Here is a 26689-nt window from a genome sequence, read left to right as displayed (position 1 = left end):
CAAGTGGACTACACATCTCGAATGTTCAGAAAGTTAAGCTTACGTTGCAAAAATCTTATTGACTAAAAATGATACAGCTAGCTGGTAGGGTTAGTCTACAACGCGCCCACTGCTAGCTAGCTATGTTAGAAAATGAAGCTGGCTAGCTAACCTCGATAGTTACTCTGTACTACGCCTTTTATCTTGATTCAAAGACGACTATGTAGCTAGCTAACATTACACTAGTCAAATCGTTAAGTTGTAATGTATATAGTTTCTACAGTACTGCTAATTGGTAAAGTTGTCTTGCTAGCAGTGGCTGTGGTGTTATGGTGTTGACGCCGTTTCGGAAAACGGTGCGAACGAACGAATACAGCTGGCTAGCTAACCTTGTTAGTTCCTCAGAGCTACACCTTTATCCTTGATACAAAGACAGCAGATACAACTATGTATCTAGCTAACAATACACTAATCAAATCGTTGTAATGTAATGAAATGTAATATTACCCGCGGAGCGAGGTGCAGCACGACCACTCACTCCAGCATCCGGCTTTCAGCATTCAGGGCTCGACCTACCCAGTTTATAATGAAAGCTATTGTGTAGAATATATTTAAAGAAATACACTTTTAATAAAATATGTTATTGGAATTACTCCATAGAGTCTGCAAAACTTAAATGGGTCTCGTGCTGGGCAATGGGTTTAATACAGAGTACTAGTGACTCCTTACTGCACTGTATATGGGATACTTATTGGCTTGTCGAGAACTTTTCTACCTGTCTCAGCTAAAGTGGGGTGGGAAATACTATGGTCTCTACTAACCAAATATTATGTTTTGGAGGGTGACTGTAGTGCATACCATGCAGCACTTGTTTAGCACCCCCTCCATAGCCCCCAATGCAAGACACTGTAATAGACTGTACATGGGATACATATATTGGCATATACAGTACACACTTTTCTAGCTGTTCTTGCTTAAGTGGGGTGGGAAATAGTCAGTATGGTCCCTACTAGAGGTCGACCGATTATGATTTTGACGCCGATACCGATTATTGGAGGATCAAAAAATACAGATTAATCGGCCAATTTTATTTATCTTTGTAATAATGACAATTACAACAATACTGAATGAACACTTATTTTAACTTAATACATAAAATCATTTTAGTCTCAAATAAGTAATGAAACATCTTCAATTTAGTTTAAATAATGAAAAAAACTGTGTTGGAGAAGAAAGAAAGTGCAATACAGTTAATGTTGGAAGTTTACATACACATTTAAACTCAGTTTTTTGCAATTCCTGACATTTAATCCTAGTAAAAATTCCCTGTCTTAGGTCAGTTAAGGTCACCACTTTATTTTAAGAATGTGAAGTCAGAATAATAGTAGAGAGAATGATTTATTTCAGCTTTAATTTCTTTCATCACATTCCCAGTGGGTCAGAAGTTTATGTACACTCAATAAGTATTTGGTAGCATTGCCTTAAACAATTTAAACTTGGGTCAAACGTTTCTGGAAGCCTTCCACAAGCTTCCCACAATAAGTTGGGTGAATTTTGGCCCATTCCTCCTGACGGAGCTGGTGTAACTGAGTCAGGTTTGTAGGCCTTCTTGCTCGCACATGCTTTTTCAGTTCTGCCCACCAATTTCCTATGGGATTGAGGTCAGGGCTTTGATAGCCACTCCTTGACCTTGACTTTGTTGTCCTTTAGCCATTTTGCCACAACCATTTGGGAGACCCATTTGCGACCAAGCTTTAACTTCCCTGGGCAAGCGTCCCACCTAGTCAACAGCCAGTGGAATCGTGTGGCGCGAAATACAAATACCTGGAAAATGCTATAACTTCAATTTCTCAAACATATGACTATTTTACACCACTTTAAAAGACAAGACTCTCGTAAATCTAACCACATTGTACGATTTCAAAAAGGCTTTACAGCGAAAGCAAAACATTAGATTATGTCAGGAGAGTACCCTGCCAAAAATAATCACACAGCCATTTTCAAAGCAAACATATGTCACAAAAACCAAAACCACAGCTAAATGCAGCACTAACCTTTGATGATCTTCATCAGATGACACTCCTAGGACATTATGTTATACAATACATGCATGTTTTGTTCAATCAAGTTCATATTTATTTCAGAAACCAGCTTTTTACATTAGCATGTGACTAGCATGTGACTAGCATTCCCACCGAACACTTCCAATCATGGTCTTGTAGCAAATCAATTCCAGAACAACAGCAAAGGACCTTGAGAAGATGCTGGTGGAAACGGGTACAAAAGTATCTATATCCACAGTAAAACGAGTCCTACATTGCAACTGCACATGGGGACAAAGATTGTACTTTTTGGAGAAATGTCCTCTTGTCTGATGAGGGAAAAAGTGGAGGCTTGCAAGAACACCATCTCAACCGTGAGGCATGGTGGTGGCAGCATCATGTTCTGGGGGTGCTTTGCTGCAGGAGGGACTGGTGCACTTCACAAAATAGATGGCATCATGAGGGAGGAAAATTGTGGATATATTGAAGCCACATCTCAAGACATCAGTGAGGAAGTTAAAGCTTGCTCACAAATGGGTCTTCCAAATGGACAATGACCCCAACCATACTTCCAAAGTTGTGGCAAAATGGTTTAAGGACAACAAAGTCAAGGTATTGGAGTGGCCATCACAAAGCCCTGACCTCAATCCTATGGAAAATTGGTGGGCAGAACTGAAAAAGCGTGTGTGAGCAAGGAGGCCTATAAACCTAAATCAGTTACACCAGCTCTGTCAAGAGGAATGGGCCAAAATTCACCCAACTTATTGTGTGAAGCTTGTGGAAGGCTTCCAGAAACGTTTGACCCAAGTTAAACATTTTAAAGGCAATGCTACCAAATACTAATTGAGTGTATGTAAACTTCTGACGCACTGGGAATGTGATGAAAGAAATAAAAGCTGAAATAAATCATTCTCTCTACTATTATTCTGACATTTCACATTCTTAAAATAAAGTGGTGATCCTACTAAGGGAACTTTCACTAGGATTAAATGTCAGGAAACTGAGTTTAACTTCTATGGGCTAGGTGGGATGCTAGCGGGACACAGCCAGTGAAATATCAGGCAAATTAAAAAACAACAAAATGTCATAATTCAACTTTCTCAAACATATGACTATTTTACAGTATTTTAAAGATACACTTCTCCTTGATGTAACCACATTGTCCGATTTCAAAAAGGCTTTACAGCGAAAGCAAAACATTAGATTATGTTAGGAGAGTACATAGACAAAAATAATCACACAGCCATTTTCCAAGCAAGGACATGTGTCAATAAAACCCAAAACACAGCGAAATGAAGCACTAACCTTTGACGATCTTCATCAGATGACACTCCTAGGACATTATATTACACAATACATGTATGTTTTGTTTGAAGTTCATTGTTCGGATTTTCGTTATTTAGCCCTCCGAAAAGGCTCACCAGGAAGCACACAATGTCATGACTCGTGTTTTGTCCTTAATTTTATTTTAAATCAAATGACCACAGGTCATAAACCAACGGGCTGTGTGCTCCTGATGATTGTCTACGGTGAAGTGATTACCAGGTGCTGTAATTTAAGTCTCTAGTGAAGCTGCGCATGCGCACATAACGTAACATATCTGAGCATCTAAGAAACTTAAAGAAATCACTCGTTCCCCATTTAATTGAACACATCAGACCCATTTGCTTCTCTTTTATCTATTTATATATATATTTTTTTCTTCCTTTTCCTGAGTGAGCTAGAAATCTCAACACCTCCCACTTGGCCGACTGATCGAAGAGCCAAGGAGGGCACAGTCTCTTGAGTCTCTCAGTGAGAATTTCAAACTAAAGTCCAGTCTTTGTAGGCATTTACAAACATGTATTAACTAAGGAGGTAGGCTCCACCACATTTCCTCCTACTGAGTGTAGGTTTGCCCTCGAAGCACTCAGTTGCCTCCCAGGGTTACCCGCTAGCTAAGCAAAGAACACCGAGTCACAGTCTTTGGGTACCCATGGCGAGGACTTATCTTACCTCCTCTTGGTCTTCAGCAGGAATCAAGATCACCAACCTCCGCACATCCCTGCGAATGACGATTTTCGTGTGCATGGTAGAGTCCTTTCTCCGGGCCCTGGGAACCATGGGAGCAGGAAGACCCATGCAGGTTGTTATGTCCGCATCCCGGACAACCCCCTTCTCGTCTGGATATGTTGTAGCAACCCGGCCGAGCCGGAACTGCCCCCTCAGAGCGTTCTGGTCCGCAATCCAGACTACGTCTCCAACCTTGATACTTCTCTCTGCTCGGTGCCACTTGTGTCTTATGAACAAGTTTGGTCCTGCCAGTTCGCTCCATTTCTTCCAGAACCTGTCGACTCCAGCCTGGACAGCCCTCAGCCTGCGCCAAGAGCGGGTTTCCATGTCAATTCCGTGTATGTCACCTCCCTGTCCGGTACGCCCCAGGATAAGGGAGTTGGGCGTCAAGTACTCCACTGAGTCCTCTTGTTCCTGTGCCCTGGCGTCGATGGGTCGCTCATTAGTCAAGTTGGCTGCAGAGTAGAGAAGGGTCTGGAACTCCCCCCAGGTGTAGCAGCCAGTTGTTCCACCAAGACTGTTAAGAGCTCTTTTTAAGGAGCTTGACAGCTGCCTCTGCTGCTCCATTCCTGTGTGGCGAGTCTGCAGGATGAAAGTCCCATTGCCACTCTGTGCTATTTCTGGCAGCCTTGTCTTCAACGGATGCCTTCTGCAAACAGGCCAGGTGCTTGTGTAGCTCTCTCAGAGCAGGCCTGGCTCCCAAGAAGTTTGTGCCTCTGTCTGACCATAGCTTTTTGGGATGCCCCCTCAGCGCAGTGAACCGGGAGTAGGCCTGAAGAAAGCTCTCAGAAGACTGGTCGTCGATGAGATCAGCATGGACGGCTCTGGAAGTCATGCAGCAATACACGACTCCCCAGACCTTTTTCTTGGTTCTTTTCTTAACAGCGTCCCTCACTTCAAAGGGTCCAAAGAGGTCTAGTGTAGTATACTCGAATGGGTTCACTCTACTGGTACGTTCCTGAGGAAGAGCGCTCATCACTTGCTGGCAGAGCCGGGCTCTTTGCTTCTTGCAAGTGATGCACCTGTTGACCACCTTCTTCACTGTCCTCCAACCTTGCACAACCCAGGCCTTTCTTTTAGTGTGCAGCAGTGTGGCAGCCACCCCTTCATGATTCGCTTCGTGAGCTTCCCTCGCAAGCAAGGCCCCCAGCCACGACCGGAACGGGATTAAAGGTACAGCGGTTCCGTCTTCATTCCAAGACTGGACTCTACCACCACAAAGTAAGAGTCCATTGTTGTCATCTTTCATCACAACAAGGCGGTTTAAGGTCGTATCCTGAAAGTTCACGCCGTCTTGGGCTGCAAGGGCTAGGTCTTGGAAAGCCGCTGTTCTCTCTCCCACAGACAGCCTGGGCCCCCTCACCTCCCACTTTGCTGAGCTCGAGGCTTGGTAGCTTGTCCTTAGCCAGGATTCTGCCGCTCTTCGAACCCAGGCGATTGTTCCACACAATTTAGACAAGCTACTGAATCGTTTGGGTCCGACAAGGCGCACTAGAGCTACACCCCAGGGCTTCCTCTTTGGCCTCTCTACTGCTGGAGTTGGCCCTTGGTCTTTCATCTGCGGTCGCGGTGCGGAGTCTTGCAAGTCTGCCCCAACATCAGTATTGCTGGGGCCTGACAATTTTTCTGCCTGAGACCTGGTGACTACAGCTGAGAACGCTCTTCTCTGCAACCTTTTAACGTCATCAGACACGCTGGTCACTATCTCACTGGCCGTCTTCACAGGCCACTCAGCCTCAGGCCAACTCAGGAACTCTGGACCTTGTTGCCACTCTGACCCTTCATCGAGTTCCTCAGGAGTTGCTCCCCTTGTGATGATGTCTGCTATGTTCAGGTTGCCCTCAATCCACCTCCAGTCTTCCACTGGTCCAGCCTTCTGGATCTCTCCGATGCGGTTAGCGAAGAAAGTTTTGGTAGCCATAGCTATCCTTGTGAATTGCTCCCAGGATTGTTTGGCTATCCACGAAGTGGACCCAGCGTGCGACCTTGATGAAGCAGTGCTTTACAAGGTATTTTTTCAGGCGGATCGAAAAGACAGCACCACATACCTCTGCCTTAATCACGTCTCCTTTCTGGTTGAGAGGGGTAAGCTTTGCTTTTGACTCAACCAGCCTCACTACGACCCCATTCTGCGTCTCCCAACGGAGATAGAGCACCACGCCGTAGGAAGCCTCACTCCCATCTGAAAACGTGACTCCCATTGGATGGCCTATGGCTCCAGTTGGTGTGAGGCTTTTTTCGAACCTGATCTGGGCAAGTCTCACATATTCTTCGAGGAGTCTTATGGAAGCCTCCCGTAGTTTTGGTGAGAGTGGGTCATCCCAAGTGTCCTTAACTGGACTGCTTATACTCGCTTCTTGGTAAGCTTCTCTCACAAGCATAACCCCTTTCTGTTTTGCGGGTGTGGCAAAACCAATGGGGTCGTAGAATCCAGCGATCTTGTTTAGCAGCATCCGACGGGTCAATGGGTTTGGAGTTTTACCTCCGACTCCCTCTTCGCGCAAATCGACTCCTGTTCTCATCTTTCCTCTCTTCTTTGAGAAATTTACAGAGGTCATCACACGAAGTTTGTCGGTCTCTGGTTCATAGCCGACTCCAAGTGCTTTGCTCTCTTCGTCCCGCATCTGGTTGGGTAACACCAGTGTTTTGGGCACACTCACAGTTGTCTTACTGATACTGGCATCCGTTGTGGTTGCGCACCTCCCACTTTGGCCTGATAAGACCCATGGCTTAAGGGAGAAGCCTCCAGCCTTTAAGATCTTCTCCACTCCTTTGGTGATTTTCTCCAGTATCTGCAAGTCATTGTGGGACGTCAAGATGTCATCCACATAACTATCTTCTACCACAACTCGGCGCTCCTCAACCATGGCTGCAAACTGGGGCAGGTTGGCTGTTTCTCTCATTGCCACCTGGGCGATACAACCAGCAGGTTTATCGCCAATGTTGACCCTGACGACAGCAAAGACTTCGATCACCTCCAGGATTGTCTCTCCAGAGGAATCGATGGAGGTGTACTTCTTTGTCTTCTAACCAGACAGAGTTGTAAATTTTTTTCACATCACCCAGTGCGGTGTACAACCCAGTCCTGAATCTCAGAAGCACGCCCCTTATCTGATTTAGGACATCAGGACCCTTGTACAGTAGGTCATTTAAACTTATTCCCATGAATTCTTGGCTACTGTTCCAGACAATTCTTACAGGGGTAGTGGTTGAGTGAGGATTAGGAGCAACTAAATGACTGATATACCACTTAGGTCCCTTCCAGCTATTGATTTCCTCCTGGGTGACTTTAACGGCAGCCCCTCTTGAGACCATATCGTGGATTTGCTCTCTGTACGCAGCCTTCCATTCCGGCTCCCTCTCCAGTCGTTTCTCAGTGTTTAAAAAGGTCGCTTCCACTGCACGTCGATTTTCAGGCAGCGTTGTGGGGTCTCCTTTCCACGGGTAAGCTGCGTCCCAGTGAGGGGATTCGCTGTGCTTGTCAGCTTGCACGTAGGTGAGACATTCCTTTATTTTCTCCAAGTCTCTTTCCTCTCCTAGGGTCATTTCCTTGCCTCCAGGGGGGCACCTACCGCATCTGCAGCCACCACACTGAGGATCACAGGCGGCGCCAATACTTTCCCACTTGAACCATTCAAAAACTTATTTGTTGGTAGTTGCTGTGTTTCGGAGGATTGCGTCTTCTTCCACCGAAACTCCACTGGGTCCTCCCGTCTTCACAAGAATCTCTTTGTACGCCCTTGAAGCTGTTCTCATTGACCTAGCGAAATGTGTTTCAGACCTGTGCACTGCTAGGTCTATCACTTCAAAGAGGTCAGGATGCGTTCCACCAACAGTCTTCCCAAGGGGACCATCCCAGAGGACGAGGTCTCCAACTACTCTGACTGGCTGTGGGACCAGGCGACCCTCCCTGTGGCTAATCAACAGGTCGATCTTTTCGGGCCGGACCAAGTCCTTGAGTTGAACATTTGGAAAGAACTTCTGCAGTTGCTGTGGCGTGACAGCTTGGTTTACCTTCGCAACATCTTCCAAGCCGTAACAGAGGAGTTTGTGCTCTGCTATTGTACCTCTGGGAGTTTTTACTCTCAGCCTCAGGGTATACTTCATGGTAGTAATGGTTTTCTCCATCCCTCCAACACCTTGGACAATCAACTTAATGTTCTCACCATTTAGCTTGAGACGCTCTGCTGCTTTATTAGAGATATAATTTGTATCTGAAGCGAGATCAATCAACGTACCGACTAGCTGGCCAGAGTTTGTCGTCACATCCAGTAGCATCATTATGACAGGGCACTCTTTTGGCTCACAACCAATGCTAGCACACACTTTTGTTGTGATCTTATTTGAAAAGGCTTCTTTGAACTCTGCTCGCACCTCTGGAGAAAGTTTGGCAAGGAGCTCCTCCTGTTTGTTGGTTAGTCCAAGCCCCCTTTTCCCCAATTTTGCATCGCTCTGCTCTCTGCTCTTTTCCTCTTTCTTCTTGATCTGTGACTTTGGACAGAGCAAGTAATTGTGGTCTGAAGAGCCCTCCTTCTGACAGTCATCCTTTGAGCATAGATACTTTTGTGTGCAGCCGCCATCGTCACCATGAAGGCGCAAGCACTTAAAGCATGCTCCTGCTCTCCTAAGCTGAGCCTTCTTGCCTGTCAGATTGAGCTTCTTGAAGACCTTGCATGCGAACAGCTTACCTCCGTGCTCGTTGTCTCCACATGTGATGCATGAGCTTGGTTGAGCGCCCTTTAGGGTGTTTCCTGATGTGGCTCTGGTGAATGCCCTCCTTTCCTTTTTCTTTTCGCTCGACCTCTCAGTATTGTCCACCGAGCTAGGCTGTAGCTGGTCTCGCTCCTCGAGAATGTCCTCCTGCTTCTTCAAGTATTGCAGTAGACAGTCAAAGTGGTTGCATGGTGAAAACCCGCTTCCAGGGTCATTTTTGTGTGTTATCCACTTTTCTTTCAGGGAGTCAGGAAGCTTACTTTCAATCGACTGCACAACCACTCGGTTCTTCACAGCATCTTCCTCCCCTAAGACTTGTAGGTCACGAAGAGCTCTCTCCACGGCTTGAATCAGTTCGATTGTCTTCCTCGGATGGTTTCCTTTGATGGGGCAAAGTCCTTGCACTTCTTGTGCAAATCAGCAGCACTATTTTTGGCTTATTCCCGTACTTGTTGTCCAGGAGCCTGAACACGTCGTTGGCGGATCCACAGCTGGACAATACGAGGTCCCTCTTGACTTTTTCATCTAGGCTTCCCAAGAGATGGAATTTTCTCACATTTTCCAATCCATGAGGGTTTCCCAGACGTTGCAAGTCCTCCCATTCAGCTTTCCAGCGTTAGTAATCCCTCATATTACCAGCAAACATGGGCAAGCGTGCACGTTCTAGGCTGATCTGGGGCCTGTAGTTGTAAGTCCCAACTGGCTCCTCCTGCTCCACAAATTTCACTTTTCCCAGTTTCCCTTCGTCGTCGGATTGAGAACCGCCTTTCCATGCCCACTCATCCCACAGTTTTTCACGCCTTTTCTTCAACTTCCGGATCTGGCCCTTTGACTCTGTTGCCTTGGACCGAGGGATCAAATCTCTCCACTCATCCAATCCTCGTTCGAAGTTGTTGACCTCCCGTTCCAGGTTCCTATGAATCAATTCACATTCCCTCCTGGTCATATGGTGGTGATCCGTGTCCTCGGCCTGGTCCATGGATGATCCAGCCTCTTCAGTGAGGGTGGTAATTTCCGCCTCAGCGAACCTTGTCCAGAAGCTGATCAGGATGACTTGTTCAGTTTCATCAAACTTACAGTCACATTCTGCTGTTTTTCCCTCAATGTTTTCCGCCTTCTTTTTGGCTTCGTCATCGTCCACTTCTCTCAGGGCCATGGCATACTCAAACCCTGCATCTCTGACTCTGGAGTGATCCACCTTAAAGTTCCTCCACTCACTTCTCATTTCACTTTCCCCCAGTGCACTAGCTCTGGAGGTGAGGTAATTGGCTCTTCTAGTGAATGCAGTCTGGGCTGCTGACCGCTTCTGTTTTAGCCTCTCCAGCTCCTCCTCTGATGCTACCATCTTGCCAACTTTTCTAGCGTTTAACTCAAGCTCAAGTGTTTTCTGCCAACTGGGTTTTAAGTAGTCCTTTAATTGTAGACTCTATCCTTTTCTTGGCTTTCACTCAGTAATGATTTGCCTAGTAAGTCAACAGATGAGCAGACAGCTTTATGGGTGGACTGTTTGCTTATCAGAAGTTAGTCTCGTGACGAATGTTTTAGCACTTGCATTATCCATGTAAAGGAGAACCGTGGTTTATGACTGTTCGGATTTTTGTTACTTAGCCCTCCGAAAAGGCTCACCAGGAAGCACACAATGTCATGACTCGTGTTTTGTCCTTAATTTTATTTTAAATCAAATGACCACAGGTCATAAACCAACGGGCTGTGTGCTCCTGATGATTGTCTACGGTGAAGTGATTACCAGGTGCTGTAATTTAAGTCTCTAGTGAAGCTGCGCATGCGCACATAACGTAACATATCTAAGAAACTTAAAGAAATCACTCGTTCCCCATTTAATTGAACACATCAGACCCATTTGCTTCTCTTTTATCTATTTATATATATATTTTTTTTCTTCCTTTTCCTGAGTGAGCTACAAATCTCAACATTCATATTTATATCCAAAAACAGCATTTTACATTGGCGCGTGATATTCAGAAAATGTATTCCCACCAAAACGTCCGGTGAATGTGCACATCAATTTACAAAAATACTCATCATAAACGTTGACAAAATACATAATTATTTTAAGAATTATAGATAGACTACTCCTTTATGCAACCGCTGTGTCAGATTGTAAAATAGCTTTACGGAGAAAGCCAATTTTTCAATATTCTGAGTACATAGCTCAGCCATCACGGCGAGCTATTCAGACACCCGCCAACTTCGGGGTCACCTAAACTCAGAATTAGTATTAGAAATATTTTTATTAGCCTTTGCTGTTCTTTGTCAGAATGCACTCCCAGGACTACTACTTCCACAAGAAATGTTGTTTTTGTTCCAAATAATCCATATTTATGTCCAAATACCTCCGTTTTGTTCGTGCGTTCAGGGCGTAATTCGAGACACAAAAAGTCAAAATGTTCCATTACCGATCTTAGAAGCATGTCAAACGCTGTTTAAAATCAATCTTTATGGTATTTTTAACGTAGAATTGCGATAATATTCCAACCGGACAATAGCATATTCATTCACGAAGAAAAATAAGGAAAGGCGCGCTCGTGTGACTGCGCATATCCAATCCCTTTGTCCTCAGGCAGGCCACTCAGTAACTGAGCTCCTATAATCTGCCCAGTGACAGGAGAAGGCTGAAACAACTTCTGAAGGCTTTTGACAGCCAATGGAAACCTTAGGAAGTGCAACGTAACCCCACGGATACTGTAGTTTCGAAAGGGACTAGAAAGAAACTACAATTCTCATATCCTCCACTTCCTGGTTGACTTTTTCCTCAGGTTTTTGCCTGCCATATGAGTTCTGTGATACTCACTCACAGATATCATTCAAACAGTTTTAGAAACTTCAGTGTTTTCTAAATCTACTTAATAATATGCATATTCTAGTTTGAGCCAGAGTAGTAACCAGTTTAATTTGGGTACGTTTTTCATCCGGCTGTTAAAATACTGCCCCCTACACCTCAACAGGTTAAACACCGTTTCCCATGCTTTTTCAATGACCCATAAACAATTAATGAACATGCACCTGTGGAACGGTCGTTAAGACCGTAACAGCTTACAGACTGTAGGCTATTAAGGTCACAGTTATGAACATTTAGGACACTAAAGAGGCCTTTCTACTGACTCTGAAAAACACAAAGATGCATGCCAGCAAAGCCACAACACTAAACAATACATTAATTGCACTATAACGGTGACCAACGGTGCCCACAAACTGTTAGGGCCTACATGTAGCTGTCCCACTTACCACTGCTACACTTGGCTTTCAACGGAGCCTTGTCTGGCAGCAAAACAGTTCATTCTGCCTTTAAAAAAACAGCTGATATGGCAGACTTGCTTAAGCAAATGTGGTTTCTAATGACATTTGAGATATACAAACTCTGGCATAAGAGGCAATCCGTAATTTCAATTAAGATATTAATGAGTGTGCAACAGACGTAGTCAATTTCTTTGATTAGCACTTGAAATGTACAGCAACAATTCAGAACATGGGCCGTTCTTACAGTGTACTCCCTGTACAAGTCAGAACCGTAGGATAAATAAAGGGGCATATAAACAGACAATGAAAGCTCTTACACTATTCAATGGTTATATTTCTCTAAAACAGTTTATAGGCTACATGTGCACCACCAAGTTAGAACAGTAGGCGAAATTAAGAGGTGAAACTAGACCAAATAATTATTAGGGTGAGGCACGTTGAACACTGTTTGGGTCTTTGTGTGTCAAAAAAGATACGTCATAACATTATTATAAGCGTTTAAATAAGCTTTTAATTTGACACGTCATTTAACACCATTCTATTATAGAATTGTGTGTGTGCTGAATTTTCACATAAGCCAAGCGCCACCACTATCAGTAGCGCTGTCAAAGTTGTACAAAAAAAGCAATCAAACAAGCACACACCGGCCACGAACGATGTGTTTACATTGCCGCGTTGGTGAAAATGGACTACATTTTTAGGGTGAGGCACATGGGTCACTAACAGCTTACGACACAATACACATTACTTTCTTAGCTACAGTATACATATCTCCCTTGCATATTGCATTTTATGCAGCAGCATATAAGACATTTTGACTCACCTTGTGAAGGTGGCGCGGTGGTCCTTTTGTGGGCTAATTTTGTCATCAGTCTGGCATTCTCTGGATTTAAGGTGGGAACTAAAAAAAAAACAGCCACTCCATTTCAGACCCCTTGACTTTTTCCTCATTTTGTTAGGTTCCAGCCTTACTCTAAAATTGATACATTTTTTTTCCATCAATCTACGCACAACACCCCATAATGACAATGCAAAAACAGGCTTAGAATGTTTTTGCCATGTAGAAATATTAAAAAAACGGAAATATCACATTTACATAAGTATTCAGACCCTTTACTCAGTACTTTGAGGCACCTTTGGCAGCAATTAGTCTTGAGGTTTCTTTGGTATGATGCTACAAGCTTGGCACACCTGTATTTGGGGAGTTTCTCCCATTCTTCTCTGCAGATCCTCAAGCTCTGTCAGGTTGGATGGGGAGCGTGGCTGCACAGCTATTTTCAGGTCTTTCCAGAGATGTTTGATCGGGTTCAAGTCTGGGCTCTGGCTGGGCTGCTCAAGGATATTCAGAGACTTTTCCTAAAGCCACTCATGCGCTGTCTTGGCTGTGTGCTTAGGGTCGTTGTCCTGTTGGAAGGTGAACCTTCTCCCCAGTCTGAGGTCCTGAGCGCTCTGGAACAGGTTTTTATCAAGGATCTCTCTCTGTACTTTGCTCCGTTCATCTTTCCCTCGGTCCTGACAAGTCTCCCAGTCCCTGCCGCTGAAAAACATCCCCACAGCATGATGCTGCCACCACCATGCTTCACCGTAGGTATGGTGCCAGGTTTCCTCCAGACATGACACTTGGCATTCAGGCCAAATCTGTACCTCGACACAATCCTGCCCGGGAGCTCTATGGACAATTCCTTTGACCTCATGGCTTGAATTTTGCTCTGACATGCACGGTCAAATGTGGGACCTTTATAAAGACAGGTGTGTGCCTTTCCAAATTATGTCCAGTCAATTGACTTTACCACAGGTAGTCCACCAAGTTGTAACAACATCTCAAGGATGATCAATGGAAATCGGATGCACCTGAGCTCAAATTTGAGTCTCAGCAATGGGTCTGAATACTTATTTACATAAGGTATTTCAGTTTTTATTTGTAATACATTTGCAAAAATGTCTGAACCCGTCTTCACTCTCTGTCATTATGGGGTATTGTGTGTAGAATATGGGGTATTGTTGAGTTAGACGTATTCTACACACAATGTGGAAAAAGTCAAGGGGCACTAATTCAAATCCAATATCTAAATGATTCATAGTATGACCTTCTTAAAACAATTCCATATGTCAGCTTAGCCCCCCCCCCAAGTATAACACTCTAAAGTATGTCACAGAGGTCTATTGCAAGAAAAAACTACATTTTTCAGTTAATATTGCCAATTGAGATCCTTCACTTCGGACAAGGGCATTTCCAAGCATAGAGGCGACATGGAAATTAATAATATTGAAAGTATTGTGAAAATCCCAAAACAAATATTTTCCTTATTAAATTCCCCTAAATGTTAAGCTCAGATAATGCAACAAAAATGTAAACTATAAAAGTAGTTTCCCTGCCTGACAAGGATTGTCCTGAATTTCAAGAATCTCTGAGCTAATTTCCTGCTATTCTACATATTTTGCCATGAGGCTGAGAGAAAATGTTGCAATTGTAAAGCTAATTTCCTGTATTTAAACACTTTTAATCATGGCTTATGACGTGTTCATATACTATCTGTGGGGCCCGACCTCTGGTGGGTTTGGGGCCCCCCTAAAGCTCGTAGGCTCCCCAACTTTGTGTTCGAGGTGGGCTACTTCCAGTGGAAATGGTTAATGACGCGTAAGTAGTTAGAACTGCCCACGATATGGTTTATGATTGAATGTAACATGCGATCCATATAGGAAGAATCTTGTGCCGGTAATATGGGTCAGCTTTATTGACCTGGTTGGGCGAGAAGCAAACAGTTTTTGCTGTAGTAATGGTGTAACCATGACGCTATTGAATCTGCACTTGCTTTTTTTTTTTCTCTAGCGCACTTGGAAACAACGGTACAGCTACGCTTTATTACAAGTATTATCTGGGAGACTTTCTTTCCTAGCCGCACAGTGCTCCCAAAATAAAATTCCTGGTCTCACAGCTAAGTATTTTGTTGCATATGCGATCAAATAGGTCGCACTTTAGAGCCCTGCAGCCATGTATTCTTTTCAATGGGAATATGCCATATTAGGTCTTCCAGTTATAGACCTATCTTAGATCTACAGTAGGCTAGGTGTCTTATTTTCCAATTAGGCCTAGGTCATATAATCTCACCTTTTTTTTAAAAATGTTTTAAAGTGTATATTCAACCAGCAGAAGTAAATATTTTAGTTTAAAATTCAGTTTTTGTCATAAATGTTGCAAGAGGAAGTATACATTAGTTTGTTGTTTACTAAAACCAGATATACCTGGTCTAACAGAGCCTACAGGGCTTTTTATCCATTTAGAATGCATATTCTTTCAATAAAACGGACAAACCTGTGTGACCAACCGGGGGATTATGTACTGTATGCTATGATATCTGCATGCCATCAGTTTGAGAATGATTTGTTATCTCTTATAGATTATCTATGGCACGTGGTGGTACTGAATGCGATAGCCCTGTGGTGCATGGGGAGAGGGAATGCCATACCATGCAGAAACTCAAGTAAGTGTGTGTTCTGTGTATTAAAAAACAGTGAGTTGGGATTGGGAACAACTCCAGGGCTTTGGACAAGTGGAACATATGGTTTTACTTGTCCATTAGCTGAAATTACTTCTGTACTAGAATAAAAGAGTGATGCGATTTGACAATTATTTAACCTCTCTCGGGTATGTGGGACGAAATCGTCCCACCTAGTCAACAGCCAGTGGAATTGAGTGGCGCGAAATTCAAATACCTTAGAAATGCTATTACTTCAATTTCTCAAACATATGACTATTTTACACCACTTTAAAAGACAAGACTCTCGTTAATCTAACCACATTGTCCGATTTCAAAAAGGCTTTACAACGAAAGCAAAACATTAGATTATGTCAGGAGAGTACCCAGCCAGAAATAATCACACACCCATTTTTCAAGCTAGCATATGTCACCAAAACCACAGCTAAATGCAGCACTAACCTTTGATCTTCATCAGATGACACTCCTAGGACATTGTTATACAATACATGCATGTTTTGTTCAATTAAGTTCATATTTATATCAAAAACCAGCTTTTTACATTAGCATGTGACGTTCAGAACTAGCAAACATACCGAAAACTTCCGGTGAATTTACTAAATTACTCACGATAAACGTTCACAAAAAACAATTATTTTAAGAATTATAGATACAGAACTCCTTTATGCAATCGCGGTGTCAGATTTTTAAAATAGCTTTTCGGCAAAAGCACATTTTGCAATATTCTGAGTAGATAGCTCGCCATCACGGGCTAGCTAATTTGACACCCACCAAGTTTGGCGTTCACTAAACTCAGAATTACTATAAGAAAAATTGGATTACCTTTGCTGTTCTTCGTCAGAATGCACTCCCAGGACTTCTACTTCAACCACAAATGTTGTTTTGGTTCAAAATAATCCATAGTTATGTTCAAATATCCTCTGTTTTGTCCGTGCGTTCAGGTCCCTATCCGAACGGTGACGCGCGGATGCATGTCGTGACAAAAAATGTCAAAATATTCCATTACCGTACTTCGAAGCATGTGAAATAGCGATAATATTCCGACCGGGAGACGTTTTCGTTCAAAGACTGAAAGAAGAAAATGGTGTCTTCACATGCACGCTCACACCCGAGTCATTGTTCTCAGATCGACCACTATCCAAAACCCCTACTGTTTTTCAGCCAGGGACTGCAGAGTCATCATTCCCCGTTCTGGCGCCTTCTGAGAGCCTATGGGAGCCTTAGAAAATGTCACGTTACAGCAGAGATCCTCTATTTTCCATAAAGAGGCTATAGAAGGCCAAGAAATGGTCAGAGAGGGCACTTCCTGTATAGAATCTTCTCAGGTTTTGGCCTGCCATATGAGTTCTGTTATACTCACAGACACCATTCAAACAGTTTTAGAAACTTTAGGGTGTTTTCTATCCAAATCAAACAATTATATGCATATTCTAGTTTCTGGGCAGGAGTAATAACCAGATTAAATCGGGTACGTTTTTTATCCGGACGTGAAAATACTGCCCCCTACCCAAGAGAGGTTAACAAAGCACTCGTGCGACTAAGTCTCAATTAATTTCTCCCAATCTGTTTGCTACAGCCTACGCACTGGACATATTCACATAGCATAGTAATAGATGGCACCACCGTAATTTAAATTCAGAAATTGGGAGTTGAGTGTGGACCACATTGAATCTGGAGGCCACTTAAATTATACAATTTTTTGTATTTTTTATATCTAGTTCTGATCAGAGTAATTGTTTGAGTTTTTTACTTGCCGCGGACAAGCCTTGATGTCCAGCCCTGAACCCCAAAGAAAGACAAGCGCTAACATGGCAAATAGTTATAATATTAGTTAATATAATTATTAAATAATCATTTGTTTCCCTTTTTTTTCAAGATTTGCACAGGAAACGAGTACATTGCCTATAAAGAGCCATGCGTTGCCGACCTGCACCGATGATGATGGCCCTATAGTTTGGGGTTTTTCTGAAGAACGACCCATAAATAAAATAGGGAAATCAATAAAGCAGAGTCAGAAATGGTATAACAATGCAGAGCTAAAGCAGAGCCTTATGGAGACTGGGGTGGAGAATGGTGTAGAGGAAAAGGCAAGCATTGCAAATGGGGAAAGTAGTGGAGGGAATGTTGAAGAGTTGAAGGGGGATATAGCTGAAAATGAACTGGAGGAAAAGAGTGATGCTTCAGTTGTCCAAGTAGAATATGTGGATGACAAAGCCAGTGTGGAGTACAGAGAGGGAGATGGTCTTGCCCCAGGGGGAGTAGAGGAAGTGACTGAGATGGCTGCTGAGGTGGAGTATGAAGATGGAATGAGAGCTGAAATGGAAGGGGGAAAGGGGACAGACCGTTATGAGTCAGGGGAGGCGGTCGTCGCTGTGATGAGTGAGATTGAAGAGAAAGATACAGAGGGAAAACGCATCCTAGAGAAAGAAGACAAGGTGGCTCCCAAGAGGAAGAATATAAGGAAACGCAGACGATCAGCCAAACTTCAACGTGACAAAGAGGCAAATTCCAGTGCTTCCTTTGTAGAGACCGTTCTCTCATGGCTGTTGACAGTTTTCCTATGGTGGCAGGCCTTCTCATCAAGGAAGTTCCCCTTGTGCATATGTAAGTTGTAAGATACACTGCATTCGGAAAGTATTCAGACCCCTTTTTCCACATTTTGTTACGTTACAGCCTTGTTCTAAATCTACACACAATACCCCATAATGACAAAGCAAAAACAGGTTTTGAGATTTTCTTTTGCACATTTCTGAAGAGAAAAAAACATCACATTTACTTATGTATTCTGACCCTTTACTCAGTACTTTGTTGAAGCACCTTTTGGAAGCGATTACAGCCTTGTGTCTTCTAGGGTATGACGTTACAAGCATGGCGCACCTGTATTTGGGGAGTTTCTCCTATTCTTCTCTGCAGATCCTCTCAAGCTCTGTCAGGTTGAATGGGGAGTGTCGATGCACAGCTATTTTCAGGTCTCTCCAGAGATGTTTGATCGGGTTGATGGCCAGGCTCTGGCTGTGCCACTCAAGGACATTCAGAGACTTGTCCCAAAGCCACTCCTGCGTTGTCTTGGCTGTGTGCTTAGGATCAATGTCCTCTTGGAAGGTGAACCTTCTCCCCAGTCTGAGGTCCTGAGATCTCAGGAACGGGTTTTCATCAAGGATCTCTCTGTACTTTGCTCTGTTCATCTTTCCCTCGATCCTGACTCTGAGTGGACTTCTAGTCCGACTCAGGGGCGTGCTCACCACCCACTGCTTCCGAGCATATTACTCGCTAATGTTCAGTCTCTCGATAATGAAGTTGACGAGCTCGGGGCGAGGATTTCCTTCCAGAGAGACATCAGGGATTGTAACATACTCTTTTTCATGGAAACATGGCTCTCTTGGGATATACTGTCTGAGTCTGTACAGCCAGTTGGGTTCTCAGTTCATCGCGTAGACAGTAGTAAAGAACTCTCCGGGAAGAAGAAAGGCGGGGGTATATGCTTCATGATTAACTACTCATGGTGTGATAACATACAGGAACTCAAGTCCTTTTGTTCACCCGACCTAAAATACCTCAATCAAATGCCGACCGTATTACCTCCCAAGAGAATTCTCTTCGGTTATAGTCACAGCCGTGTATATTCCCCCTCAAGCTGATTCCACAACAGCCCTCAAAGAACTTCACTGGACTTTATGAAAACTGGAAAGCACATTTATTGTAGCTGGGGATTTTAACAAAGCAAATTTGAGGAAAATGCTACCAAAGTTATATCAACAAATTGTTTGTAGTACTCATGCTGCTAAAACACTCAACCATTGCTACTCCGTTTTCCAGGACGCCTACAAGGCCCTCCCTTGCCCCCCCTTCTGCAAATCTGATCACCACTCTGTTTTGCTCCTACCTTCCTATAGGCAGAAACTCAAACAGGAAGTACCCGTGCTAAGGACTATTCAACGCTGGTCTGAACAATCGTAATCCACGCTTCAAGATTGTTTTGATCACGTGGACTGGGATATGTTCCAGGGTAGCCTCTGAGAATAACAGCCGAATATGGTGACTGAGTTTATCAGGAAGTGTATAGGAGATATTGTACCCACTGTGACTATTAAAACTTATCCTAACCAGAAACCGTGGATAGATGGCACCATTCGTGCAAAACGGAAAGCGTGAACCACCGCTTTTAACCACGGCAAGGTGACTGGGAATATGGCCGAATACAAACAGTTGTTCCCTCCTTAAGGCAATCAAACATGCAAAACGTCATTATAGAGACAAAGTGGAGTCACAATTCAACGGCTCAGACACGAGACGTCTGTGGCAGGGTCTATAGACAATCACGGACTACAAAGGGAAACCAGCCACGTTGCGGATAACGCTGTGCCACCGACGCGGCCCGCTACCAAGGTTCTCCTTCTCTGTGGCCGACGTGAGTAAGACATTTAAACGTGTTAACCCTTGCAAGGCTACCGGCCCAGACGGCATCCCTAGCCGCATCCTTAGAGCATGCGCAGACCAGCTGGCTGGTGTGTTTACGGACATATTCAATCTCTCCCTATCCCAGTTTGCTGTCCCCACGTGCTTCAAGATGTCCACCATTGTTCCTGTACCCAGGAAATCAAAGGTAACTGAACTGACTATCGCCCCCGTAGCACTCACTTCTGTCATCATGAAATGCTTTGACAGACTAGTCAAGAATCAGATCAACTCGACCTTACCTGCCACCTTAGACCCTCTAAAATGTGCTTACCGCCCCAATAGAGCCACAGACGATGCTATCGCCACACTGCCCTACAACATCTGGACGAGGAATACCTATGTATGAATGCTGTTCATTGACTATAGCTCAGCATTCAACACCATAGTACTAGAGGTCGACCGATTTATGATTTTTCAACGCCGATACAGATTATTGGAGGACCAAAAAAAAAAGCGAGACATGATGTCCCAGATGTGCTCAATTGGATTCAGGTCTGGGGACGGGCGGGCCAGTCCATAGCATCAATGGCTTCCTCTTGCAGGAACTGCTGACACACTTCAGCCACATGAGGTCCAGCATTGTCTTGCATTAGGAGGAACCCAGGGCCAACCGCAACACCATATGGTCTCACAAGGGGTCTGAGGATCTCATCTCGGTACCTAATGGCAGTCAGGCTACCTCTGGCGAGCACATGGAGGGCTGTGCGGCCCCCCAAAGAAATGCCACCCCACACCATGACTGACCCACCGCCAAACCGGTCATGCTGGAGGATGTTGCAGGCAGCAGAACGTTCTCCACGGCGTCTCCAGACTCTGTCACATGTGCTCAGTGTGAACCTGCTTTCATCTGTGAAGAGCACAGGGCGCCAGTGGCGAATTTGCCAATCTTGGTGTTCTCTGGCAAATGCCAAACGTCCTGCACGGTGTTGGGCTGTAAGCACAACCCCCACCTGTGGACGTCGGGCCCTCATACCACCCTCATGGAGTCTGTTTCTGACCGTTTGAGCAGACACATGCACATTTGTGGCCTGCTGGAGGTCATTTTGCAGGGCTCTGGCAGTGCTCCTCCTGCTCCTCCTTGCACAAAGGCGGAGGTAGCGGTCCTGCTGCTGGGTTGTTGCCCTCCTACGGCCTCCTCCACGTCTCCTGATGTACTGGCCTGTCTCCTGGTAGCGCCTCCATACTCTGGACACTACGCTGACAGACACAGCAAACCTTCTTGCCACAGCTCGCATTGATGTGCCATCCTGGATGAGCTACACTACCTGAGCCACTTGTGTGGGTTGTAGACTCCGTCTCATGCTACCACTAGAGTGAAAGCACCGCCAGCATTCAAAAGTGACCAAAACATCAGCCAGGAAGCATAGGAACTGAGAAGTGGTCTGTGGTCCCCACCTGCAGAACCACTCCTTTATTGGGGGTGTCTTGCTAATTGCCTATAATTTCCACCTGTTGTCTATTCCATTTGCACAACAGCATGTGAAATTTATTGTCAATCAGTGTTGCTTCCTAAGTGGACAGTTTGATTTCACAGAAGTGTGATTGACTTGGAGTTACATTGTGTTTAAGTGTTCCCTTTATTTTTTTGAGCAGTGTATATATATATTTTTGTAATAATGACAATTACAACAATATTGATTTAACACTTATTTTTAATTAATACATCAATAAAATCAATTTAGTCTCAAATAAATAATGAAACATGTTTAATTTGGTTTAAATAATGCAAAAACAAAGTGTTGGAGAAGAAAGTAAAAGTGCAATATGTGCTATGTAAAAAAGCTAATGTTTAAGTTCCTTTCTCAGAACATATGAAAGCTGGTGGTTCCTTTTAACATGAGTCTTCAATATTCCCATGTAAGAAGTTTTAGGTTGTAGTTATTATAGGACTATTTCTCTCTATACCATTTGTATTTCATATACCTTTGACTATTGGATGTTCTAATAGGTACTTTAGTATTGCAGCCTAATCTAGGGAATTGATAGGCATGAAGTCATAAACAGCGCAATGCTTAAAGCACTGCGAAGATCAGCTGGCAGATGCAGGAAAGTGCTGTTTGAATGAATGCTTAGGAGCCTGCTGCTGCCTACCACTGCTCAGTCAGACTGCTCTATCAAATCATCGACTTCATTATAATAGCACACAGAAATACGAGCCTTAGGTCATTTAAAATGGTCAAATCTGGAAACTATGATTTCGAAAACAAAACGTTTATTCTTTCAGTAAAATACGGAACCGTTCCGTATTTTATCTAACGGGTGACATCCCTAAGTCTAAATATTTGTTACATTGCACAACCATCAATGTTATGTCATAATTATATACAATTATGGCAAATTAATTCCCGTCTTTTTTTAGGAAGAAATGGTCTTCACATAGTTCGCAACGTGCCAGGCGGCCCAAACTGCTGCAAATACCCTGACTCTGCTTGCACAGAATGCAAGAGAAGTGACACAATTTCCCTAGTTAAAATAAATGCATGTTTGCAGGCAATATTAACTAAATATGCAGGTTTAAAAATATATACTTGTGTATTGATTTTAAGAATGGCATTGATGTTTATGGTTAGGTACACATTGGTGCAGCGATAGTGCTTTTTTTCGCGAATGCGCTTGTTAAATCACCCGTTTGGCGAAGTAGGCTGTGACTCAATGATAAATTAACAGGCACCACATTGATTATATGCAACGCAGGACAAGCTAGATAAACTAGTAATATCATCAACCATGTGTAGTTAACTAGTGATTATGTTAAGATTGATTGGTTTTTATAAGATAAGTTTAATGCTAGCTACCACCTTACCTTGGCTCCTTGCTGCACTAGCTTAACAGGTAGTCAGCCTGCCATGCAGTCTCTTTGTGGAGTGCAATGTAATCGGCCATAATCGGTGTCCAAAAATGATGATTACTATGAAAACTTTGATTGTTATGAAAACTTGAAATTGGCCCTAATTAATTGGTCGACCTCTACATAGTACCCTCCAAGCTCATCATTAAGCTCGGGGCCTGTCATGCCAAATGTACCCTGCCAAATAATGTCTCCCTCTACTTCACAATGGGATTTGATAAACTATTAGCGTCCGTTGCAATTTCAACGTTGTGATGACCTAATGATTAGAATTTTGGAGATCATTATAGCCTAAATGTTATTTTCATCATCACTATGCAAACCAGGCTGATTTCAATAACATGGGCTGGATCAGTGGTTCCGTCATAGTACTTCGCCTTGTTGGAAAGATAAAATCAAATCTCCTTGAGGGATGCCATTTAAAGTGCAAGCTTCATACAAACAGAAAGCAGCTACAATAGCAGTTAGTTAGCTAACTTAGATAACGTTAACTAATTAAAACTGTCTGGCTGAGTTAAATGAGTAGCTAGCAATATCAATATTAAAAAAAAGCTTAGATTATTTATATTTAACAATATTTTCTTATATGAAGACAAATGTATGGTAAAGAAAGTGTTCTCTTTCCAGTCTTTTGGGTCCTCTGAAGCAGCAGGTTGTCACTGTCAAAAACACCGTTCTTGGAGAGCAATTCTGAGGAAATAATTTTGCGCGGACTGAGCGAGCGCTTCTGAGGTGAACTAGAACTGCCGGCGTCCTCCTTCCTTCGACTGCTATGAGGTAACCAAGCAACCAGCTTAGTAACACGTTGGTTCATTATGTAATCTGGTCAAAATGTTGCAAATTCTAGCAACAGAAGTTAGAACTCATAGAATCCCATTGTGACATAGAGGGGGACAATATTTGACCGGGGGACATTATTTGGCATGCCAGGCCCTGGATCTGAACCCCGCCCTGTGCAACTGGGTCCTGGACTTCCTGACGGGCCGCCCCCAGGTGGTGAAGATAGGAAACATCTCCACTTCGCTGATCCTCAACACGGGCCCCACAAGGATGCGTGCTCAGCCCCCTTCTGTACTCCCTGTTCACCCATGACTGCGTGGCCACGCACACCTCCAACTCAATCAAATTTGCAGACGACACAACAGTAGTAGGCCTGAATGGCAACAATGATGAGACAGCCTACAGGGAGGAGGTGAGGGCCCTGGGAGTGTGGTGCCAGGAAAACAACCTCTCAGTAAACGTCAACAAAACAAAGGAGATGATCGTGGAAACAGCAGAGGGAGCACCCCCTATCCACATCGACAGGACCACAGTGGAGAAGGTGGAAAGCTTCAAGTTCCTTTGTGTATACATCACTGACAAACTGAAATGGTCCACCCACATAGACAGCGTAGAAGGCGCAACAGTGCCTCTTCACCTTCAGGAGGCTGAAGAAATTTGTCTTGAAAAACCCTCACAAACTTTTACAATTGAGAGCAGTCTGTCGGGCCTCGGAACCACAGGGTTCTCCAGAGGGTGGTGCAGTCTGTCCAACGCATCACCGGGGGCAAACTACCTGCCTCCAGGACACTTACAGCACCCGATGTCACAGGAAGGCCAAAAGGTAATCAAGGACAACAACCACTTGAGCCGCAGCCTGTTCACCCCACTATCATCTAGAAGGCGAGGTCAGTACAGGTGCATCAAAGCTGGAACCGAGAGAAGCTGTTTTTCAGTCTATCAAGGCCATCAAACTGTTAAATAGCCATCAGTAGCACCTTAGAGGCTGCTGCCCTATATACATAAACTTGAAATCACTGGCCACTTTAAAAATGTTTACATGTTTTGCATTATTCATCTCATATGTATATATTCTACTGTATCTTAGTTTACATTTACATTTTAGTCATTTAGCAGACGCTGTTATCCAGAGCGACTTACAGTAGTGAATGCATACATTTCATGCATTTTTTTTATTTTTATTATATATATATATTTTTTTGTACTGGCCCCCCGTGGGAATCGAACCCACAACCCTGGCGTTGCACACACCATGCTGGCGTTGCAAACACCATGCTCTACCAACTGAGCCACAGGGAAGTCTATGCCGCTCCGACATTGCACGTCCAAATATTTATATATTCTTAATTCGGATTTCTGTGTATATTGAATTTACCACAGGTGGAACATCTCAAGGATGATCAATGGAAACAGGATGCACTTGAGATCAATTTTGAGTATAATAGCAAAGGGTCTGAATACCTATGTAAATAAGGTATTTGTGTTTTTTTATTTATTTTTATTTATACTTTTGCTAATATTTTTATTTAACCAGGTAGGCAAGTTGAGAACAAGTTCTCATTTACAATTGCGACCTGGCCAAGATAAAGCAAAGCAGTTCGACACATACAACAACACAGAGGTACACATGGAGTAAAACAAACATACAGTAGAAAAATAAGTCTATATACAATGTGAGCAAATGAGGTAGGATAAGGGAGGTAAAGGCAAAAAAGGTTCATGGTGGCGAAGTAAATACGAAGTAAATATGTCTAAGCCTGTTTTTGCTTTGTCATTGTATGTATGATTTTTTTATTTTATTTGATCCATTTTAGAACAAGGCTGTAATGTAACAAAGGGAAGGGGTCTGAATACTTTGCAAATGCATTGTATGTACATATAAGATGTTAATCTTTATGTGAGACATGGTCTGGGTCAATTGTATTTGAATTTAAGAAGTAAACTGATTCTAATTCAGCATTTTCTCAGAGAAGCATTGAGAATTGTAATTTCAGTTTACTTTCTGAATTCAAATGATGTGATCCATATGCTATAGATATGCCTCTAATATTTTGTTTCACTGTAGGGATTGTATTTTTGATATTCATGTCCAGGATGCCATGTGGCGTTGAGGGTCTCTTTATTGATACAAGCAACGGTGAGGATTTTTTACATTTTTTTTTTTAGCAATAATGAATTGTTTTGTATATTGAGCAGAACAGGTATTTGTTGTGCCTTGTCTTTGTGTGCCATTGTAGATCACTGGAACGTGTCATGCATTGCCTGTAAGAGTCCTGGATGTGCTGTGAATAAGATATGGTGTGGGGAGGATGAGCTGTTGAAGGGTTTACAGATTCCACTCTGCACAAGCATTCCTCAAAAGCCGAAGACTGCTTGCCACCATGATGGTCGGGCATTTGTGCTTATGTTTAAGGAGGTCGAGTGTAATATGGAATATTTGGATAACTATGTCTCCTCTGAGAAGACAGGTATTGACTTCAACTGAAGACATTTTTAACCATATCCATGGTGAGCCTTGACGTTTTTAAATGTTTAACATTTCTGCAACTTATGTTTCAGAGTGTCCACCATTGTTGGAGGCTATTCAAGGTATATACAGTGAGTTTCTGTGCAAGGCAAGGTCTCTGTTTGCAACAAAAACATGTTTGAGTTAACCTCATATTTAATTTGGATCGTTTTAGGGTTTGCGTCTTGTCTATTGTAACTCTCCCCTTGTTCTTTAAACAGGCAACAACACTTTGTCACCCCCACCTCTCAATGGTGAGCTACATTAAAACAGAAGGGTTAGGTTTTAACTGTATTATTCTGAATTATAGCATGGTTAACCTCAATCTCTGGTCTTCAACAGCTGAAGACCAGAGATTGCGTTCAAACTGCCCTGTTTGTACAATTAAACAATTGCGATTTTTCTGTTCCCATAGGTTCATCATCTGTAGGCGTCATTGTCGCTTCAGTTCTTAGTAAGTTACACTGAATGGCCCCTTCTATCTATCTATCTATCTATCTATCCTATCCTGTCCTACATCTTAAATGGGATTATTTTTTGGGGGGGGCAAGCCTTT

General features: G+C 43.4%; 1 protein-coding gene across 4 annotated transcripts in view; it reads left to right on the top strand.

Moving 5' to 3' along the window:
• The window catches only part of LOC115200266 (uncharacterized), a 32094-nt gene that overhangs the window by 3534 nt on the left and 1871 nt on the right, over positions 1-26689 (top strand). For 2 of the 4 annotated variants that reach the window (XM_029763193.1, XM_029763195.1), the window contains exons 2-8: positions 15443-15526; positions 17418-18145; positions 25693-25764; positions 25865-26095; positions 26187-26225; positions 26355-26387; positions 26549-26587. In XM_029763193.1, the coding sequence (XP_029619053.1) occupies positions 15450-15526; positions 17418-18145; positions 25693-25764; positions 25865-26095; positions 26187-26225; positions 26355-26387; positions 26549-26587 (1219 nt within the window). In that variant the 5' untranslated portion in view covers positions 15443-15449. The remainder of the gene's footprint in view (positions 1-15442; positions 15527-17417; positions 18146-25692; positions 25765-25864; positions 26096-26186; positions 26226-26354; positions 26388-26548; positions 26588-26689) is intronic. The other 2 variants (XM_029763194.1, XM_029763196.1) reach the window with 1 other exon arrangement.

The sequence above is a fragment of the Salmo trutta genome, chromosome 9 (assembly GCF_901001165.1).
Source record: "Salmo trutta chromosome 9, fSalTru1.1, whole genome shotgun sequence".
Taxonomy (NCBI): domain Eukaryota; kingdom Metazoa; phylum Chordata; class Actinopteri; order Salmoniformes; family Salmonidae; genus Salmo; species Salmo trutta.
This window is presented reverse-complemented; position numbering and strand designations above follow the sequence as displayed.